The following is a 20,858-nucleotide window of genomic DNA, read 5'->3' as shown; positions in this document are numbered from 1 at the left end:
GGAAACAGAAGAGAAAGAAAGCACTAGGCCCAGACAGTGTTACACCAGCCTGTCTGAAATCCTGTGCTGACAAGCCTTGTCAAGAAGGCCCAGAAGAAACTGTACTTCTTTCGCCTACTGAGCGCCAATTGCAGCGGATAGTCTGGACTGCTGAGCGAATCTGGTACAACCCTCCCCACTCTCCAAGAACTGCACTCATCCAGAGTGAGTAAAAGGGTTGGCAAAATCATTCTGAACCCCTCACACCCAGCCCACTTCCTCTTTGAACTGTTGCCGTCTGGTTGGGGCCACAGAGCACTGAGCACCAGAACTGCCAGGCATAAGAACAGTTTCTTCCCTCAGCCAATCCATCTCATGAACAGTTAACTTGGCAATAAACGTGTAATACACAACACTATTTATACATTTATTTATTTAACACACATACCTCTTTTTACATTTCTTTGCATTTGTACATAAGGCACGTACACACAAATACCATCTATTGTCTTCTTTGTAATTGTGTTTTTTTTTTTTGTATATTATTTCCTATTTTTATTATTTTTATTATCTGAGTCTTGTCTTGTCACTGTCATTCTGTTTGTGTTGTGGAAGCTTCTGTCACCAAAACAAATTCCTTGTATGTGTAAGCATACCTGGCAATAAAGCTCTTTCTGATTCTGATTAGGGTCCATGATGCTGTTTTTTTTCCCCTCATTACATTTGTGGAAAATGCTTGGCAAAGCATTTTATCTGTTAAGAGTGCAATTATGTTGTTTGGAAGCTTGAGAGCATTGCTTTGGGGTTGCACAACAATCTGTTCTAAAACTTGTCATGTTCTTCCAATATAATTCAACAGAGAATCCCTTTGTTTAATCATGAGTCTGAAACATGAACTAAAGGCAGTCAGCCAAAAGCTCTGGAGTTGCATGAGACAGTACCTGAGCACCCTGAAGTCACGTTCACTTCACTTCACTTTGTCTCAGGGCACATTGCCGAGACAGACACAATAAATGAGCAGTAATTTGCAGACTGAGATCAATTGGATAAGACAGATGTTATGCAAATTACTATAAATAACTCAGCTGCTGTTAATTAGGGCCCGAGCACCGATGGTGTGAGGACCCTATTGGAATTGCTCCGTTATTTATTATTATTCTTCCGCTTCTTCTTCTTCTTCGTCTTCTTCTTCTTCTTCTCCAAAGTGAATCGCATTTTTGAGGGCCTAAACATGCTCCAAAACTCATGAAACTTTGCACACACATCAGAACTGGCGAAAATTTACATCTGATATGTGTTTCAGAATTGGGCGTGGCAAAATGGCTCGATAGCGCCACCTGTAAAATTTCAATGGAGTGCGCCTCCGAGCTACGTTTTACGTACATGTACGAAAATCGGTACACATATGTAACACACCATTACCCACAAAAAAGTCCATGTTAAAACATGCTAGCAACACTTAGCTAAGTGTTAAAGCATGCTATTAATGCAGTGAAACAGAAAGTTTCTGTAACTCATGCATACAATATCCAATCTGCCTCAAACTTCCCATGTTTGAGAAGAGTCCTGGCCTGAACTCAACTTAAGGCCAATATTCAATTATAGTCATAGCGCCACCTGTTGGCAGCAGGAAATTTGCCACAAATATTTACCACTTTAAAAGCATATTGCCCAACGTTCGCTGTTCTCCTATGGCTACTGGGTGGCGGTGAGCCCGGGTGCGAGGGCCCTTTCATCGCTGCTTGCAGCTTTAATTATATTTTGAGCCTTTATTACCTAATTTCTTGTTGCACTTGAGAAGAGTTCAATGTGCGACATGCTATTAGAAGTTTGATTTGACTTCTTATGGCTTAGTGACATTCATTAATTAAAGCTACACAGTACTACTATACACAGAATTTCATTACTGAGCAATTATGGTAAGCCTGTAATAATAATTTATATTTTAGAACTGTCACAAAGTATTTCCTAAATTGCACAGTTCCGGCTACTATAACGCACATATGGTGGTAGATTAAAAGAAGCTGGAAGCTGGTAGCTGTGACAGCTGTTGATGAATCATTCAAAGCGGCAACCATGGTTGAACCAAGAAACATTGAACCAAAAAGAGTAAAGTTATAATAATTGTTCATAGCTTCCACCATCTGACCTTATTTGATATTAATCGTTATGTCTACACTGTAAGAAAAAATCCAACCATCCATAGAAGAGTGGAAAAGGTGATACACAGCCATTTCAAAGAAAAGTCTGTAAAAATATGGCCAATTATAATGTGTTAGTATGAAGGATTTTCCATTTTGATTTTTCAGGTTCTTTACTCGCAATCTGAATTATGCATGGCATTGTTCTTAGGGTTAAAGGAAATGGCCATAAACTTAACTGATAATATCCTTTCAGAAAATTACCAGTACTTTTTTATGTTTTTCTATGAATTTATTTATTATAGTGTAAAATGAGTAAAAACAATTCAAAAACTGAGTAAAACACCTGTGAAAAATCAATCCAGAAAATCCCTTCATATTAACACAGTACATTGGACCCTATCTTACAGACTTTAGAGTGCAGAGTTAGGGAAATGTCCGTCAATTTTACAAATAATGCCCTGACAGAAAATTACCAGTACCTTTTTTATGGATTTTTAATGGATCTTTTCTTACAGTGTAGACATAACAATTAATAGTAATATCAAATAAGGCTGAACGGTGGAAACTATTATAAATTATTATTATAACTTCAGTCTTTTTGGTTCAATGTTTCATCATTTTTACAATACGTAATTCATGTGTAATTACCAAGCAACAATTATTGCAATAATTTGCAGTTTTGGGCTTCAACCAACCGGATCTTATGAGAAAATAAACTGCAACTATGTTACAATGGGGTGATTTCGTATGAATTTCATATCAATTAGATTTTTTACAAAAACTTAACATTTTTAGAAAAAAGCAAGAAGATCCACCTCGAACACCAACCCTAAACCTAACTGTCATTGGGGAATAAGCAGATTGTAAAACCTATGAATGAGATCATAGAATTTATACAAATTAGTCACCAATTGCAATGAGAGTTTGCTTACATATTAAAAAAAATACTGTGGACTGGATTGCATAATTTCCAAGGACAATGATTACCACAGTTCATGAAGACTTTTAAAACAAAATATGAAGATAAGAGTGAGAATCTGACCTTCAGCTGGGTTGCCTTGCAGGGAATCTCCAGAGACACATCAACTCTGGATGATGGGCAGTAAAAACAGGCAGTCTCAAGCATGCCATCATAATGTCTTTTCCACTGCATTTATTTTTCATTAACATACACATTTTCATACCTTGGAGTGATAACCTACCTTAATTTTTGAGCACAACGACGTCTCACAGAGTGGATGAAACTATTAGCCAATAATGATCATGTTTTACTCTTAGGAAAAATAGTGACAGTGCACAGCTGAAGATTACAAGATAATGTCTTGTTTACTTGCGCAAGCAGGCTAAATCAGCAATCTTGCTTCTAAATACACCATTAAGAGAAATGTGAGTACAGAGCTGCCATATTATTAATTGCTAAGAGGAAAACCGTTGGGTTTGCAGCAGTGCCGACAAAGAATCGCAGGACATAATGGGAAAAAGTTCCTTCTGAAATTCAAATATTGACTCAGTTAATGTACTTGTTTATTGGATTAATACATTTGGGATGGACACAAAGAATCTCCCTGGTTTGAAAATGGTGTGCATTTTACATCCTCATTAATTTAATGATTTTTTATAATTTTTTTGGTCTGAGTTGAATGTCTTAATTAGTAACAAAAACAGAGGAAATGTTGTTATGTGGGATGTGCCTGAAGACACAGGGTCTCGCTTTCCACACAGGGCCCATTTAGGTCTTGTTCTAGGCACCAAAAAAGAGGGGAATCACTGATGAGCAAATAACAGTTAGTTGAAATGAGCTGTGGGAAAAGACATCCAGTCATTTGGCTCTGTTGAGTGAGGAAAGTGCACATAATCAAAATGCAAACCATCAGCTTTCCGACTTGAAATGATTAGGCTAATGAATCAAGTAAACGTGTTTTCAGAAGCATTTGGAAAAATAAATGTGTTCAATCTGAATGATATGTGCTATGACACAGATATGAGTGTCGTGATTCATATAAAATATTTCCCGATTTGCCTCAAGCGAAAGCGATGTGCTGCCGCTCGGTTTCCCAGAGAGTTTCTTGAAGGCAATAATGTCTACCACTGCAAATAAACAAATATTCAAAAATACCTGCAATGGCAAAGTCTATTTAAAACATATTTTTTAACTTTTTGAGCAGAATGCTGCCAGGGGAAACATGGGATGTGAAACACATTAGTGGTGGAGTTTGGACCGTAAAAAAATCAGCATACATTTTTAAGCTGGCAAGTCATGAAACAGTGTCCCTGCGCCTGCAGTACGAGGTACAAAACACTCTGGTGACTCATCACTTAAACATTGAGGTATAAAAGACTAGACGAGAGAGGGACCCAACCCCCATCACAACGCACAAAAATATGACCTTCACAGTTTGATGCTTGGCTTGTGTCTAAAGAAACACTCAATGCCTGGCCAGTGAACAATAATGCACAACACTCTAATGATTCTGTGTGGATCAGGTTTACAACAAATTTTCCCGGTGTTAGGTAATAATCAATAGAAAGTGACCAAAATCATATTAGAAGACATAATAAATGAATAACAACTACCACTTTAATTAATTACAACTTAATTACACTGTTCAAAACATTTATTAAGCTTATTTATTCTTCAGAAAACAGCTATTATTGTTGCATATGTTGGGTCTTTGCATTAAAAAAAGAAATTAAGAAATAAAAATGTAAAAAGTATTTAAATTAATAAATTTACATGCATTGTTATATAATTATATTACAATAATACATATTTAATTATAATTCATAATTCATATATAAACTATTTAAAATATTTTTCTAATGCAAATGCAATTAATACACAAATATACATTTAAATGAATATATTTAAATATATTATTATATAAATGATAGAATATTATTATATTTATTAATTAATTTTTATTAATATATTATAAAATCTAATGCATATGTTGGTGCTATCTCTTTTAAATGTGTATATATATATATATATATATATTTTTTTTTAAATATATATACACACACATGTATGTATAGACACACACGCACACACACACACACACACACACACACACGTATATATATATAATTTCTACTTAATAATAATTAATGTATTAATAAATATAAAATAAAAACTAATGATTACTAATATGAAATTTTAAAAAACTAAATACTATTTAAAAAAATTAGATATCATAACATTGATAATTTTTTAGATAACTAACCAGCGATTAACTTATAATAACAAATTTGGCATGGACTGATTTGGTTGATACACACACACACACACACACACACACACACGTATATATATATAATTTCTACTTAATAATAATTAATGTATTAATAAATATAAAATAAAAACTAATGATTACTAATATGAAATTTTAAAAAACTAAATACTATTTTAAAAAATTAGATATCATAACATTGATAATTTTTTTAAAAGATAACCAGCGATTAACTTATAATAACAAATTTGGCATGGACTGATTTGGTTGATAATAATATCTGGATCACTTTATGCACATTGTAGGCCTACTCATATGCTTTCTGTTTCAAACCTGTCCTTCAAAGCAATTTGCATCTCTAACTCACATCTACTGGAATTTCAGAAAGTAATATAATTAGTTCTAATTCTCAACTCCAAGTTGGAATTTCCACAAGATTTCCACCTTCTTTCAACTACTTGCCAGATGGCCTTGAATGCGTAATGTATGATAATACATGATAAAATATACAGCTTCGGACACATCCATATTTCACTGTACATTAAATATTTGTGGGTGGATCTGATTGTTGTTGCAGCCACCAGAAAAATATAACAGGCCTCAGATGCATCATTACAAATATCTTAGAACTACCCATAACTTCTGTATCAAAGGAGGGCAATTTCCTTTATCACAAAACATTAAAGTGCCAGAGGAAATAAAAATATAAAAATATACATTAAAATATAAATGTAATTTAAAAAAAATCAAATTATGTCTATAGAGTGAAACATGCTAGTTATGCTATCATCTAAAACTAGTAACAAAAGTAGGAGGATGTTTGTGAAATTTATTCAATTGTGACTCTACCATAACTTTATGACGTGTCATAAATGTTCAATTAACAACCATTAGTGAAGTTGTCTGGTTTTTAGAACTTGTGTAAGAATGAATAATTTAAGGCTTTTTGAGCTTCATATCCGCTGTACTGTTTAACAACTAAGCTATTTCTCGCTGATGTTTTCCTATGTGATGGGTTCTCTGTCCCAGTCCATCAAGGTTTGGGTTATGGGCTCAACATGCCCCCACCGGACCACAATGAAACCCACTGGGACTTGGATCCAGAATAGGAAGCCAGTGTCATATCCATGAGGTAACTGAGACTAGCAGCACATGTAGGCCTACGAATACAAAGAGAAAACTTCAGAGGTTCTTCTGAAATGTCGTTTGATCATTATTAATCAATTGTTAAAGAAATAACCAGATTTTCCTTTTAAAGTTCAATAATCTTTAGAAAACATTGTGAGAGATATGCAGCAGCATAAAGTGGTTTAGTTCGCCCTCTTTTGGCGGCGACCGGAACTTTCTCATATTGTCAGAGACTGAGACGCTTTTCATTTTGTACTTTAACCTTGAGATAAACCGTGAAGCACTGGATGTTCTGTAGATAAACAAGTGTGAGATAAATGGTTTGACGTACAAATTGGATTTTTATGTTTCGGTCTCTTGTTTTTCCCAGTACCTGCATCAGAAAACAAACACAAAACACTCTTAAATGCATCTTTGCAGTTTATTTGTATATCGGTTTACAATTCACTGCACATGAGATTGCTCTATGTCCACATTCATATGGACAATCTGTGTCTGAACCCATGGCACACATATTAAACAAAGGCAGCTTGTGCTGTGATAGGTGTTTCAATCAAACACGGAGTGAAAATTATCCTTGTTGATGATGTTATGAAATCCAAAAACAAGCTTCTTTATGTGGTGCAGATGGATAAAGACAAACACAAACTTGGTTGTGGCATTCATTAAAACATGAACAATTACCTTGTGAAGTCACTCTGTCTTAAGACATTTCAAGCTAATGTGCACACACAAAGCACTCTTAAATGCATCTTTGCAGTTTATTTGTATATCGGTTTACAATTCACTGCACATGAGATTGCTCTATGTCCACATTCATATGGACAATCTGTGTCTGAACCCATGGCACACATATTAAACAAAGGCAGCTTGTGCTGTGATAGGTGTTTCAATCAAACACGGAGTGAAAATGATCCTTGTTGATAATGATGTTATGAAATCCAAAAACAAGCTTTTTTATGTGGTGCAGATGGATAAAGACAAACACAAACTTGGTTGTGGCATTCATTAAAACATGAACAATTACCTTGTGAAGTCACTCTGTCTTAAGACATTTCAAGCTAATGTGCACAGTCATGCTGACGATAACAGGAAGGTCTGGCACTACTTAAACTAAGACTTAGCAATGCATGTAGTATATTTACAAAAGATATTGCTCCAAAATCCATTAATGCTGCTAAACGCACAATCCGCTGTAACATAATGAGGCATAACAACCTTAAAACTCCTCCAACATCATTAACAACTCATCCCTTTATATATGAGCGTGCAGGTTTGTCTCGCATCAACATTTCAGCATTCAAAACATTTAAAAGCAAGTGCAAAATATATGTCCTGTGTAATTGGACACATTGCATTTTGCATTTTGAAACAAAGGACATTCTGACGGGGTGGCGGGGCGGGGGGCAAGATCTGAAATGTTAGATGTAAATGTGCTGAAATGGCAACATGGATCATAACCATAACAAGTCCAAGCATAAGTTGATTTAGGAACAGAAAACGGTAGATAAACCAATAAATCTGCCTGTGCCTGCCTATATCAACTAAAAACAAAAAAACACTCAAGAGTCTCCAGCCAAAATGGGTGAGTACAGCACATTTATAAACAGAGAGGCCATCAATCTACCTCTGTTCCTGAATATGATAGAGTAGTTACAGCTGACGCGCTTGTCGAGCGGGTTATACGACCAGTCATACCGCGAGAAAGAGTGCAACGGTAGAGAATCATTCAGCCCAATGAGTAGTGCAAGCTTTTCCAAAAGGCACTGGAGTGTACTGGAAAATATCAATCATCTACATATTCAAAAAGCACCAAAGAAAAACAAACCAAAAGAATAAGAACACAATCCACAGTTCAAAACATGCAAATACATCAAATGAATTGACATTCGTTGATATTGTAGTTAAAACCACTATCTGTGGCATGTGTTAAAGGCACCTAGTGTTAAACTGATCAAGCATCCCATAGGAAAAGAATAGGAGAAAGTAATAGAAATACTTTCTATGTCCTAGTGTTTCTGGTGGCGTTCCAACCTTATTAACATGCTTGTGTTCATCATTTAATGATTTGATCATTCTAAAGGCACTATCTGTATCAGAAATGTCCCTTAATACCTTGCATTTCCAGCAAATATTTTTGGCATGTGAACAAACAAACACATGTGCTTGAAAGTGCCAAACAATTTGTGGTAGTAGTAAAACATGACTTGAGGTGTACACAAAACCAAATTGCAAGAGTCAAAAACATAAAAGAAATATATTAATTTTAAAAGCACAGTATGAGGTTGCTGCATTTTTGGTGTACATGCATGCACCAGTGATAGCTGCAAACTGCTCCTCCAGACCCTCCTGCTCCTGAAACAGAGACTGGATTGTTCTTTCACACTTCCTCGTAGAAGGCCATCTGAGCCATGTAGGCAGAATTTCTCTGCAACAGACAGACATGACAGAATACGAACATTGTTACTGTCTTTTGAGGAATGCAAACTATTTCATGATAGGAAAAAACCCCCCAACATTTTCTGCTGACTAAATTCTATTAAAGGGGTCATATGACGTTGCTAAAAAGAACATTCTTTTGTGTATTTGGTACTTAACCACTGATTTCTAGTTGTGTCCTCTTTTGGAAGATCAAACAAAGTAGTTTCGCTTTCACAACAAAACAGCGTCTCCACGACATGGCAGCGGCAGCAGCAACAATACTACAGCGAGAATCAAAGTTATACCTTCTTTCTTTGAGTGAACGTTTGGGCGGTGTTATGCAAATCTTCCTACACAGCGACGTAGACATGTGGTGGCGTGTTTAAACGAGGCGTTTTAGGGGGGCGTGGACGAGTCTTAACTTTTATAAAGAATATCTCTTTGGGTTTAAGACTTTAGTCTTTGCAACTTTAGGAATCTTATCTATTCACGAACAGCTTGTAACACTCCAAAGAGAAAGGAAAACTTGAAATCGTATCATATGACCCCTTTAAAACATTCATGCAATTTGACAGCAACCATCCACTTTGAAGTTCAGTGCAAGTAGTCAAATTTCTAAACCCATATATTATATAAACTATTTACATATTTATAATAAGTAAATAAATAAATACTTACAATCCACATTTTTAACAAATAAAAGCAGCCTTGGTGAGCATAAGAAACTTTAAAAAACTAAAAAATTTACTGAACCTTTGAACGATAGTGTATTTATTATATCAAGGTCAGTAAGATTTGTATGGGTTTGAAAGAAGTCTCATGTTCACCAAGGCTGCTTAATTAACCATGTAACAACGCCTATTTTCCAAAAAATTAGTTGTGGTGAGCATTCAGTATGCCTGAGTGTTTCTTACATTGCTGTGGGGAATATAAGGAGGTTCAGCGTAACTCCTGAGACTGTAGAGTCCAGCCTGTTGCTGCTCTTCCAACTTCAGGGACTCAATCTCTGATTTGAGCTCCTTCAGCTGGTCTTGAAGATGTTTGCTCTTTTCCATGTACTCTAGCCTGACACACACACACACACACAAGGAGACAGCAGCGTATATTCAGCTTAATTTTTCAATAGTTCTTCAGACAGAATGTGATCAACTGCATACCGTTCTCTCTCAATCTCCATGGAAAGTCTTTTCATATCGGAGTCCTTGAAGTCCATTCTTATGGAGCCGCCCATGTCTACAGTCATATCTGGACTCTCCGGCCCAGTGGGTGGAGGAGGGCTGGAGTATGCTGCTATTAACTGAGTGCATGACACAAATGACATGCTTTTAAAGCATTATAAGGATAATAAACAGCAGAATACTTTTGTTACATGTCATAGCAACATTACAGGGTATGTTGGTTTGGTGATTTCCAGGAGTTTCTGCTTTGCCCTCCGTTCTGCATCTTTAGCCTCATTCAGATCCTGTTTCAGGTGGTCTGCCTCCTTCAGTCTGAATGCCACAAAATACAAGACAAGAATTGAACTTCTCTAATTAAATGTTTCTCTGTAATACTTGATTCTGGTTGGACAATCACAGCACTGAGTGTCAAGTATTTTAGCACTAAAATACTACGAACTATATTAAAAAGAAAAAGAGAAAACCACTCACTGCTCCTAATTTATGTTTACTGGAATAATTTAAAAACTTTTTTAATTAGGAGAGAATAACTAAAGGCTACAAGCTATTGTTTTTTATTTATATTGATATTTACACTGGTGGCCAAAAGTAATTGTAATAATATTTCACAATATTAAAATATTTGTACTTGTATTGGTATCAACTACTGACAACCCTACTGGCCCACCTCCTTTCCGACTGCTCAACAAGCTTAACCGCCAGGGATTCTGCTTCTCTCATCTTCTGCTCCATCAGTCTCTTCTCCTCTTTGGTTTTGAGGGCTGTGACCTCCAGTCTCTGCCTGTCCTGTTCTGCTTCAGCTGCTTTGTGGGCCAGTAATTTGGCCTCCTCCTCTGCGATCTGGGCTTTCTCTGCCAGAAGGTCGGCCGTCTCCTCGGAGCGCAGCTGCAGAAACGGAGACAGATAAGAAAGGCTTACAGAATCAGGCTCAGGGAGTCTCAAAGCATGGATGGAATTCTAATGGGAGTCCAGGACAATGGTTTGGACCTTAATAGCTCTGCAGTTCATCTCAAATTTACGCCTGGACCACATACTTTTATACCGCTGGGGCTATGAGGACATATATTACAAGCTGGCGTGGAAAAGAAAGTAAACTATTTGGCATCACTCAATTTCAAGCTTGGCAAACCCCTCACTAGAGCTTCATTGGCCATTCGAGCCTCGTCCTGTAGTTGGAACATACGACGCTCCATCTCTTCTTTCGCTCGCTCTGCTTCCTCCCTCATCTGCTTCTCCCGTGCAAGAATCTGACGCTCAACCTAAACACACACACACACACACAAGACAATGGGAGAGATCTTGCACAAGATAATACAAGATGACACAAATAAATTTGATAAAAATCTAATTCAAGTACATTGACATTTTTTAAATGTTTTTGAAAAACATTGCTTATGGTCTTCAAGCTGCATTTATTTGATCAATAATACAGTAAAAAAAGTAAATTGTAATAATACTTCACAATATTAAAATATTTTCTATTTTAAAATTTAATTTATCTTTTTTTATGCCAAAGCTGAATTTTCAGCAGCCATTACTTCAGTCTTCAGTGTCACATGATCCTTCAGAATTCATGCTAACATGCCGATTTGATGCTCAAGAAACATTTTTTATTATTATTATTATCAACGTTAAAAACAGCTGTGCTGCTTAATATTTTTGTGGAAACAGTTTTATTTTTTTCCCCCAAGATTCTTTGATGAATAGAAAGCATTAATCGAACTAGAAATATCTGAAACATTATAATTGTCTTTACAGTCACTTTTGATCAATTGAATGCGTCCTTGCTGATTGAACATATTAATTTATTTTATAATAAATGTATAATATAATTTGTATTATATTAAACATTTCTATTAATATAACAAATTTACTAACCCCAAATTTTTAACAGAAGTGTGCTTTATCCTGCACATACTGAAGCTAAATGTATTGCATAAGTTGGTATATATTAAGCCTCAGTGTTATTTTAATGTTTATAGGTGTACGGTTCATTATATTTAACGAATGCTCGATTAGCACAATAAACATTAAATGAATAATTCAAGAGAACTGAAGAGAACAAATCATAAGAAATGTAACACCACAAAGTTTTATCATAAATGAACAAGGTTAATGACAATAATCATTAAACTAATGAAAGGAAGTGAAATGACAGACCTTTTTCCTGGCCTTCTCTTCTTTGGCCTGCGTCTTCATCTGTTGGACCTCTATGGAATCCACTTTCCTCCTCCTCATGAACAGGTCGTGATTCCCAATACACAGCTGTAAGATCTAATTTATACAAATGACATTAGCAACTATTTTGAAACACTTTATTACACAAACACTTATAAAAGTAACTCACCAGTTTGTTCACTCTGAGCTGAGAGGAGTAGAATTTAAAAACTTCCTTTTTCTTGTCCAATGGTTTGATAGTAAACTGAGAAGAAACACATATGGTATGTTTGCGCAATTTTGTATTATCATTTATATTTTTGGTCAGGATTTTCTTTCCTCCCAACCTCTTTCTCGCTGTACGAGATGTTTCGGATTCCACTCCAGGGGAAGGATTTGTTGGGGCTGAGCTTGTTGTTGGGGCTGTAGATGTGAAGACCCTGAGCATCAACTCCAAGAAGCAGCTCTGTGTCCCTCTTGTTTTGCTGTGAGATTTAGTAGAGATTTAATTAATCATCTATAATTTGGTGGTAACTACACACAATACACATGAAAATATACCAAGAGAAATGTAATCCTTCAAGTGATCTCAGTTTTGAAAAGCAAGAAATAGTGGGATCCAAAAGTCTGAGATAACCAGACACAACCAAATGCTTTTTCTAATTTAATAACATTTTTAAAGAAGTACACAAACATTTTTAAAGGGGTCATATGATGCTGCTAAAAAGAACATTATTTTGTGTATTTGGAGTAAGGGATCCAAAAGCTTCTTATAACCAGACACAACCAAATGCTTTTTCTAATTTAAGAAAAAATGAAATCGCATCATATGACCCCTTTAATTATCCTTTTTTAAAATCCCAAATGAAGTGTAGACCCCACTGTATATTGAGTCTGTGAGAGGTTAGCTTACTTCCAACCAGTAAACAATAAAGAAATATTTTAATAAATAAAAATAGAAACTTACTGTAATAGAAAAGTAACTAACTCCATACATCTCTAGATCCTGCGCTATTTTTAGATACTCCATCTCAGCTTCATCCCTACAAACACAAAACAAACACAGTGTGCCTTTCATGGCCAGGCGGTTTACTTGGACACGACAGGATATGCACAGTCTTACCTTGTGATGTTTCTGTGTTCAGCATACCAAGCTGTTATCTTCTCTTCCCACATGTCTGGTGTCATCTGGTACTGCATCAGCACCTGGACAATAAAGCACAGAAATTAAACACACAAGTCACGTTAATGAATGCAAATGCTGGAGATTGATAAATGAATTGATTCTGAAATGATACAGCCATTACTCACTCTTTTGGGCAAGAGTTCATCTTGAGCTAAGAAACCTGGCTTGTGAAAGTTTGGATCATAGTCCCCATACTGCAGTAAGGAAGACAAACAGGAAATATTTAATATTAGACACACTATATAATTAGATCAAGCACTGATACAGAGACCTACCTTGGCTTGAACTGCATACGATGCCAAAAGAACAGAGGCTTCTGGAGAGCAAAATATCTCCTCATCTAGTATTTGCTTTTTGACCTTGGTAAAGAAACAGGAAGAAGCTTCATTTCAACTCTAGAAGACCTTTGCTCAAAGAAAACAAGATAAATCATTGCAAAACCCAAAAAGAGGTTTCTGTAGAGCAGAAAAGACCATCACGGAGAGAAATCATGCCAGATTCACAAGAACAATTCCCACATACTTGTAAGAAGAAGAGGTGCTGAGTAATTTCCTGAACAAGCTCATCCTCAACTTTCTCAGGGAAGAATTTGGCAAGAAAATGAAATGTGATCGGAGAGTCCTTTGGAACTTCTTGATCCAAAACCTAGACGGATTTAAAAACCCAACAAACTTGTCAGGGTATTCCTATATTATTATATAATGCTCTCACTGCATTTACATCTCACCTGTTTATCAGGCTTCAGCCAGGCATAGGTGTCTTTCACTGTGTATCGAAGTCCAAAGAACCACGTTTCCCTCAAACCAATGGTCCGACACACCAGGTCAAACAAATCTTTCCCTTTCCATTTTACCTATAAGACACAGATAAACAAAAAACATGATAATACAGGCAGACAGAAACCAAAACACAGTTTTGTATGTTCATATGAGTTTACCTCACAACTGAACTCCATTTCAGCATCCATGGTGCTGACTTTGACTTTAAAAGTCTTCGGTTGCTTCTTCTTCAGACCCAAAATTGACATTGTGACTTCTTAAGCACCTGGAAACAAAGAATTACTGTGAAAGTCAAGTATATTTTACACATTTTAAAGTAAATATTTATTCATAAAAGCAGATTTTAAAACAACAGATGGTGTACAGCTGAGGAAATATACAAACAAATGTCTAAAAATGAAAAATAAATAAAGGGAGAACATTTATAAAATATATAAATATGTATATATATATTTTTTTAAGAGTGTAAAATAATTATGAATTAAATAATTCACCTCCTTGGCATTATCACGAGTGCAGCATGTATCAATCTAATACTAAGTGCTACTTTCACAAATTCACATGGCAGATGCATGGAGTCAGGCGACCACAGGTAACTGTTAAGTCGCACACGCGCGAAGGATTGTTTACATACAATGCCGTAGATTAACAACTTCTATTCATTTTCATGGAAAACATAATCAGTCTTCACCCTTTTTGAGTCAGACACAGTCTGCCATGTTAAAGCGATCGAGCAAGTATACTACTTAGCAAAGATTGAATTTAAAACCTAACATAAAGCATTACGCTATCGTATTTTCTCCGTTTGCAGCGGCAACATGTCACATTAAACTGTAAAGAAAATATCTGCGAATATATTTTCTTTTCACGATTTAGGAATGAAACCAGCTAAATATCAATCGGTTACCTTGAATAGGTTATGTGCTGAAACAGGCCCGATCCACGGCAAGGAGTTCCCAGTCTCTCCGCTAAACCACAACAATGCAAACCGGATTTGGTTTGCTCCCCTACATGAAAATCACTATAAAGCAGTCGAAAAGTGTTTAAAACTCTTTAAAAGCGTCCAATTTCTTATTAAACCATAAATTGGGCGGTTGTGGAATATAAATCTGATGTTATCTTGAGTAGGGGGTTTGGAAAACTTTGTTGTTGATTTTCTTTGCCACCCTCTACTGGAAGGACGTAGAATAACAATTTAAGGAATTTTCAATACCTCAGTGATGTATGTGCACACTCTCAGTTAAATAACATTTGAATGAGGGACTGATGTTTAAGTAAATTGTTATCATATTTTTAAATGTGGTTTATTAAATTGGTTTCATGTGTAATGTTTTATTGGATGTTTTATGTACATATGTGACATGAGTATCATATAGTTGCATGTAGAGGTATATTTTATTTACAAATGCATATATGCATGATTTTATCCAAATGCAATGTATGTGTACATATATCTTTAGCATTTATATAAACGTCATAAATGTATGGACTTGTAAAGAGGTCATTAAAATGTTCTATAAGAAATTGCCCTAAAGGACAGAATTTGTGTAATTGTTCCTAAAGGAATGGCAAACACCAGTCGGACCTTTTCTGACGTGAGGAATGTGATCCTGTCAGCACATAAAAACACAGGGGCCCAGGATAAGGTCTGATACCTGGGCTGAGAACTATGAGCAGGTAAAGTTTAGGCACCAGTACTTTTTCCAGTACAACTGTTTCATGTGCAATTTGCTTTCTCAGGATGTAGCGCTGCTGGATTACCGTGCCCCCTTGTTAGCAGCTGAGTGTGTGAGCTCATTTTTCAGAGGCGACAGAGAGAAGGCCGCTGTCCTGGATGTGGCCTGTGGAACAGGCCTGGTCTCTGCACATGCAAGCATTGCTTTACTTGAATTCTGGTGGGCACAAGAGAACGTGATAAACCTGGTAAAGCAAAGAGATATGTTTTTCTCAATCCCATTTGTTTGAGGAAAGCTGAAGAAAATGGGGTTTCGTCACTTCTTTGGAATAGATGGAAGTCTGTGGACGCTGGAGTTGGCAAAGAAAACTGGACTTTATCAGCAGCTTACGCAATGCCTGCTCGGTCAGGATGAAATTCCTTTTGAAGCTGGTAACCATGCTGTGGACTTTAATTTTTGGGCTTTTACTGTCAAAATGTAATCTGTGTTTTCTTATCAGAAATGCCTGTTTGGATGTCATGTTGCAATATCAGACTGTTGTAATAAAGATAACCAGTTACAGAGTTATTAAAACCATAACATTGTTGAAAGGAATTTGCTGGTTCAGTCTGTAGGACATTCTGCTCATAAAGATTCCACATTTTGATTCACCCATGTTTTAGGTGTTATAACTAATAACCTGAATCATAAAACATGCCTTTTTTTCTCCTTTGTTTCAGAAACATATGATATTGTTATAATTGTTGGAGCTCTGAGTGTTGGGCAGGTGCCTTTGACAGTCATCAAAGAGCTCTGGGATGCTACAAAACCAGGTAACTTGTAGGCCTACATTTCACGGCTGCATCTGAAAGCCGAAAAATGCTGCCTCTGCAGACAGTATACAGAGATAGGAAGCAAAAAAGGCACGTCCGAATTCAATGATCATATCGCATATCGCATGTATTCTTCACTGCCTGTGTTATCCCACAGTCTTGTGGGTTCATGACAGCTGAGCAGTCTGAAAGATGCAGTTGGTGGTCAGTTTGTGTGTAAATGTACATTTTTCAACAACTTTTTCCACGTTTAATGTCATTTCTAGTGAGAAATTAGTATTGTAGTAATTAAACATTTGCTTAGTTATCACCAAAGCTCTCCCTAAATGGTTGTAGATCATTAAAATATTATGCTGCCCCAGAGGCCCATCCAAAATCAGTTTCAGGAGGTACCTTCCTGCACAAATCCCTACCTGCATCAAGTCAGCTGCCTAAGCTTTCAGACACAGCCCACATGTTTAGTGTTATTATTCAAGAACTTTGTGGTTTTATTAATGTGATGTCAATGTTGTACTTTTTGGATGCATATAGAACATGTCAATTTCAGATATTTTCCTAAACTCCATAATTTTCTGGAACTATGTGTGCGTGACTACAAGAGGGAACACTGATGACCGGGAGTACAAGGCTGAGCTGCAGCAAATGATCAGAGCACTCGAGGAAGAGCAGAAATGGAGCCATGTGACTGTAGTTGAGGAGGAGGAGTGGGAGAAGGCTGTTTCAGAACAGGACAGCGGGTACATTCCAGGCGCCATTTATTTGTATCAGAAAAGTTTTAGATGCAATCCATAATTTTAGGACCACACAAGAGCAACCCAGTGACCAAATATTCTCAATAATCCATGCAGCTATTCTTATTCCACCAGCAGGTGGTGGTATTTTTTCAGAAATCATAGTATCACTTGTTTTGAAAATACTTTTGTTCCCCAGAGAAGCTCCTGACAAGAGAAAAGTTCACACGTGATCTATCTGTTTGTTTTGGCACCAAATTATTTCACCTGGCACTGGTACACAGTGCATTCATTTGAAAAACTTTAAGGTTTTTGTTCAAGTAAAGTCCATGAACCTAAAGGATTTTCTGAGAAAATATCTAAGGTGTGTGGTTACAAATCTGCCATTCCCTAGTTACATCTAACCTTTCGGTTTGCCACTCCTCGATACTCTGACCGCTAAACTTTTGAAACCGCTATTTCCGCTGGTGTCATGTGACAAATAAAGCACACAAACAGATTGTAGAGTGTGCTATTTTACAATAAAATTTCCAGTTTAAAAAGTTTCGGTTGAAATACAATGTCCGGTAACACTTTATTTTAATTTAAGGTGTCCTTGTTACACGTACGTTACACATGTTACATGTACTTACTATTATAATAACAATTAATTATGCATAATTGCATGCAAGTAACCCTAAGCCAAACCCAAATACTAACCCTAACCATATAGTAAGTACATGTAGTTTATGAATATTACTATATTAATAATGTATAATTAACTAATTAAATGTATAATTAAACTGTAACAAGGACACCTTAAATAAAGTGTAACCCAATGTCCAATTACATTATACCATATGTGCATAAATAAACATACTCAACAGAGACCATTAAAATACATTTGATTTTGTGACAATTAGACAATACAATAAGTAAATTAACAAATTCCAAAATAACACAGTTTAAATATAACTATTTATGCTTTGAATTTCCTTTTAGAAACATGCAGAACAGGCAGAAACAGTGTTCTGACTAAACAAATATTATAGGAGTGTATGAGAAGGCATTCAGGAAGTGTTGACTTTAGACTTCATAACATATAAGAGCTAATTAAACTTTTTTAAGCAAAATGAATGAATATTAAGAGTTTTTTTTTAATCTCTTCAGCTTAAGCTTCACTACAGCACATTCTGTTGGACTCTTTTTAAACACTTTGTGCCCAGACAAAATGTAAAAAAATTTAATGAGGTGATACTTTCTGTTAAACCGGTTTGGCCTGGATCTGCCGTTTCATTCAGGGCTCGAGCTGACATACATGAAAGAGTAACAATGAACAGAGTGTTCTTTTCCCTCCCTTGTAACATTTGAAACGAACCATTGTCCATCTTTGAAAGACCACCTGTGTGGCAAAGATCATAGCTGTGCTTTTATACGACTATTTCAACTAGAAATATGTACATTTCTTAGCAGGAAGACAACATAATATTTGAATGAAATTTTGAATTGATGATTTTTTTTTTTTACCTAAAAAGGAGAACTGTGCTAAGTACAGTACATGACATTATGTATTCAAATAACATGATGGAAAAACATTTTTACCACATACAATCATGAACATACACTAAATAGTGTAAATATACACACATTAAGACATAAAATGAATGAAAGCTATTAAAATGAACTATAAAACAACAATAATAATCATGACTGCTGAGGCCTGAGTGTAATTTACAGTGGAAATCTTCATCTCAATCAGCTGCACTTTCTAAAGTGCCTCAAATTCTCTACAAAAAAATCTAAATAAACTAAATAAGCAACTGAGATCATTATCAATTTTACATAATAGTAAGGTTCAGCCACTAACAAATACTTCATTTTATCACACATTCTTCATATTCACAGTGCTATGGCAATATATGACTGTCCAAGTGCATGTTAGTCCCTTAATTAATACATATCTTGCATTTTCAGTGTCTCCTTAATCAAATGTATGTCTTGGGAGCATTTTCAGTCTCACTAGGTTCAGAGGCGGCCAGTATCTGATCCAAACCATCATCAATCAGCTGGGACTTATGGCGCTTTTCCACTGCATGGTACGGCACGGTACGGCTCGGTACGGTTCACTTTTGGGGGGTTTTCCACTGGGTACAGTACCTGGTACCTGGTACTTTTTTTAGTACCACCTCGGTTGGGGTTCCAAGTGAACCGTACCGTTACCAAAACGTGACGCGTAAACTCTGCTGATTACGGATTGGCCGGAGAGAATCGTCACAGTCAATCCCGCCCACTCTAAAGCGGTACTGAACTGCAGTAGAAACGCAAACCGTGCCGAGCCGAACCGTGCCGTACTGAGCCGTACCGAGTCGTACCACGCAGTGGAAAAGCGCCATTAGTCGACACCCCCTCGTCCTGCTCAGACTCTGGCATCAATTCGGCTCTGGAAAGCTGAGACTTTGTAGTTGAGGGCCTGCTCTGGTGGGAGCCCACAGAAGGAGGTGTGCCGTGATTCAAAGGGGCTTTCTGACTCCACTGGGACCTCACAGATGGAGCGCCACTCTGCAGCGACCTCACAGAGACGGGCCGCATCCTCTGGGAGCCCGCCCTGCTGGACCCTGCCTGCGAAGAGCGCACGATCAGATACTTCACTGAACGACCACAGTCGTCTTCTGTTTTGTCTTTGCAGATGGTGGTGCAGAGCATTCCTCCACCCAAAATGAGGACGATGGATGTACCCCAACCGACATAAATGGCACCGCCGATCTCCCTTCGCTGCGAGTCAGCCATCTGTGGGTTGTAAAACGCTTTCACCACAATGCCAGCCGACCAGGAGACGGGGATCAGGCAGAGAACTCCGGCAACAATCAATGTGACACCAGTTGCTGTGGCAATCCTGGCTTTGAATCTTTTAGATTGGTCCATGAAGATGGTGCATTTTCCTCCGATGAAGGCTAAAACAAGACCCACTGCTCCCAAAAGGATCGACATCACTGTGAGGACCCGAGCGGCCTGCAGATCCGTGCCTAGCGCGAGCGTGGACTCGTACGGTTTGCACTGCATTTGGCCTGTGCTTTGGATCACACAGCTCATCCAAATGCCCTCCCACATGATCTCAGAAGTTACAATGGTGGTTCCAATGAAGGCTGTCACATGCCACATTGGCATGAAGCAGGACAGGAGGGCTCCCACCCATCCCAGTAGGGCCAAGGCACTCGCTAGTATGTGCATGCCTAAAGAAGCCATTAGGGCTGTGCAATTAATCACATACGATTGTCATGCGCATCTCGTCAGTAAAGCCGGTCACGTGATTAGTATATCACCTGCTTTCAGATGGAGCGGCATTTAATACACAGAGCCGTAGTTCACTGACAAGCTAGGCGATATCGCGTTCATAAATGATTCATCTGCGATTATGAACGCGATATTGCCTAATTGTCAGTGAACTACGGCTCTGTGTA

The 20,858-nt window shown here is 37.1% G+C and overlaps 2 protein-coding genes across 2 annotated transcripts; both read right to left on the bottom strand.

Annotated features, from left to right (window-relative positions):
* Window positions 1–7,223: 7,223 nt before the first annotated feature.
* LOC107715353 (merlin-like) lies at window positions 7,224–15,356 on the bottom strand. The gene is made up of 17 exons (XM_016521459.1): window positions 15,110–15,356; window positions 14,361–14,467; window positions 14,151–14,276; window positions 13,946–14,068; window positions 13,699–13,782; window positions 13,549–13,617; window positions 13,361–13,443; window positions 13,205–13,280; window positions 12,585–12,722; window positions 12,428–12,502; window positions 12,241–12,354; window positions 11,217–11,339; window positions 10,748–10,965; window positions 10,290–10,392; window positions 10,060–10,199; window positions 9,817–9,967; window positions 7,224–8,909 (listed from the first exon to the last, which is right to left on the bottom strand). Exons 2-17 carry the CDS (start codon window positions 14,448–14,450, stop codon window positions 8,862–8,864), a joined length of 1,761 nt encoding a protein of 586 aa, XP_016376945.1. The 5' UTR covers window positions 14,451–14,467; window positions 15,110–15,356; the 3' UTR covers window positions 7,224–8,861.
* A 2,924-nt stretch (window positions 15,357–18,280) lies between these two features.
* Window positions 18,281–20,643, bottom strand: LOC107715255 (claudin-4-like). Its single transcript, XM_016521339.1, has 2 exons — window positions 19,794–20,643; window positions 18,281–18,312 (listed from the first exon to the last, which is right to left on the bottom strand). The coding sequence occupies exons 1-2, from the start codon at window positions 20,641–20,643 to the stop codon at window positions 18,281–18,283; spliced, it is 882 nt and encodes a 293-aa protein (XP_016376825.1).
* Between the last annotated feature and the right edge of the window lie 215 nt (window positions 20,644–20,858).

The sequence above is a fragment of the Sinocyclocheilus rhinocerous genome, unplaced genomic scaffold, assembly GCF_001515625.1.
Source record: "Sinocyclocheilus rhinocerous isolate Xijiao unplaced genomic scaffold, SAMN03320098_v1.1 scaffold299, whole genome shotgun sequence".
In the NCBI taxonomy this organism is placed as follows: domain Eukaryota; kingdom Metazoa; phylum Chordata; class Actinopteri; order Cypriniformes; family Cyprinidae; genus Sinocyclocheilus; species Sinocyclocheilus rhinocerous.
The sequence above is the reverse complement of the archived record's forward strand: the minus strand, read 5'-3'. Positions and strand labels throughout refer to the sequence as shown.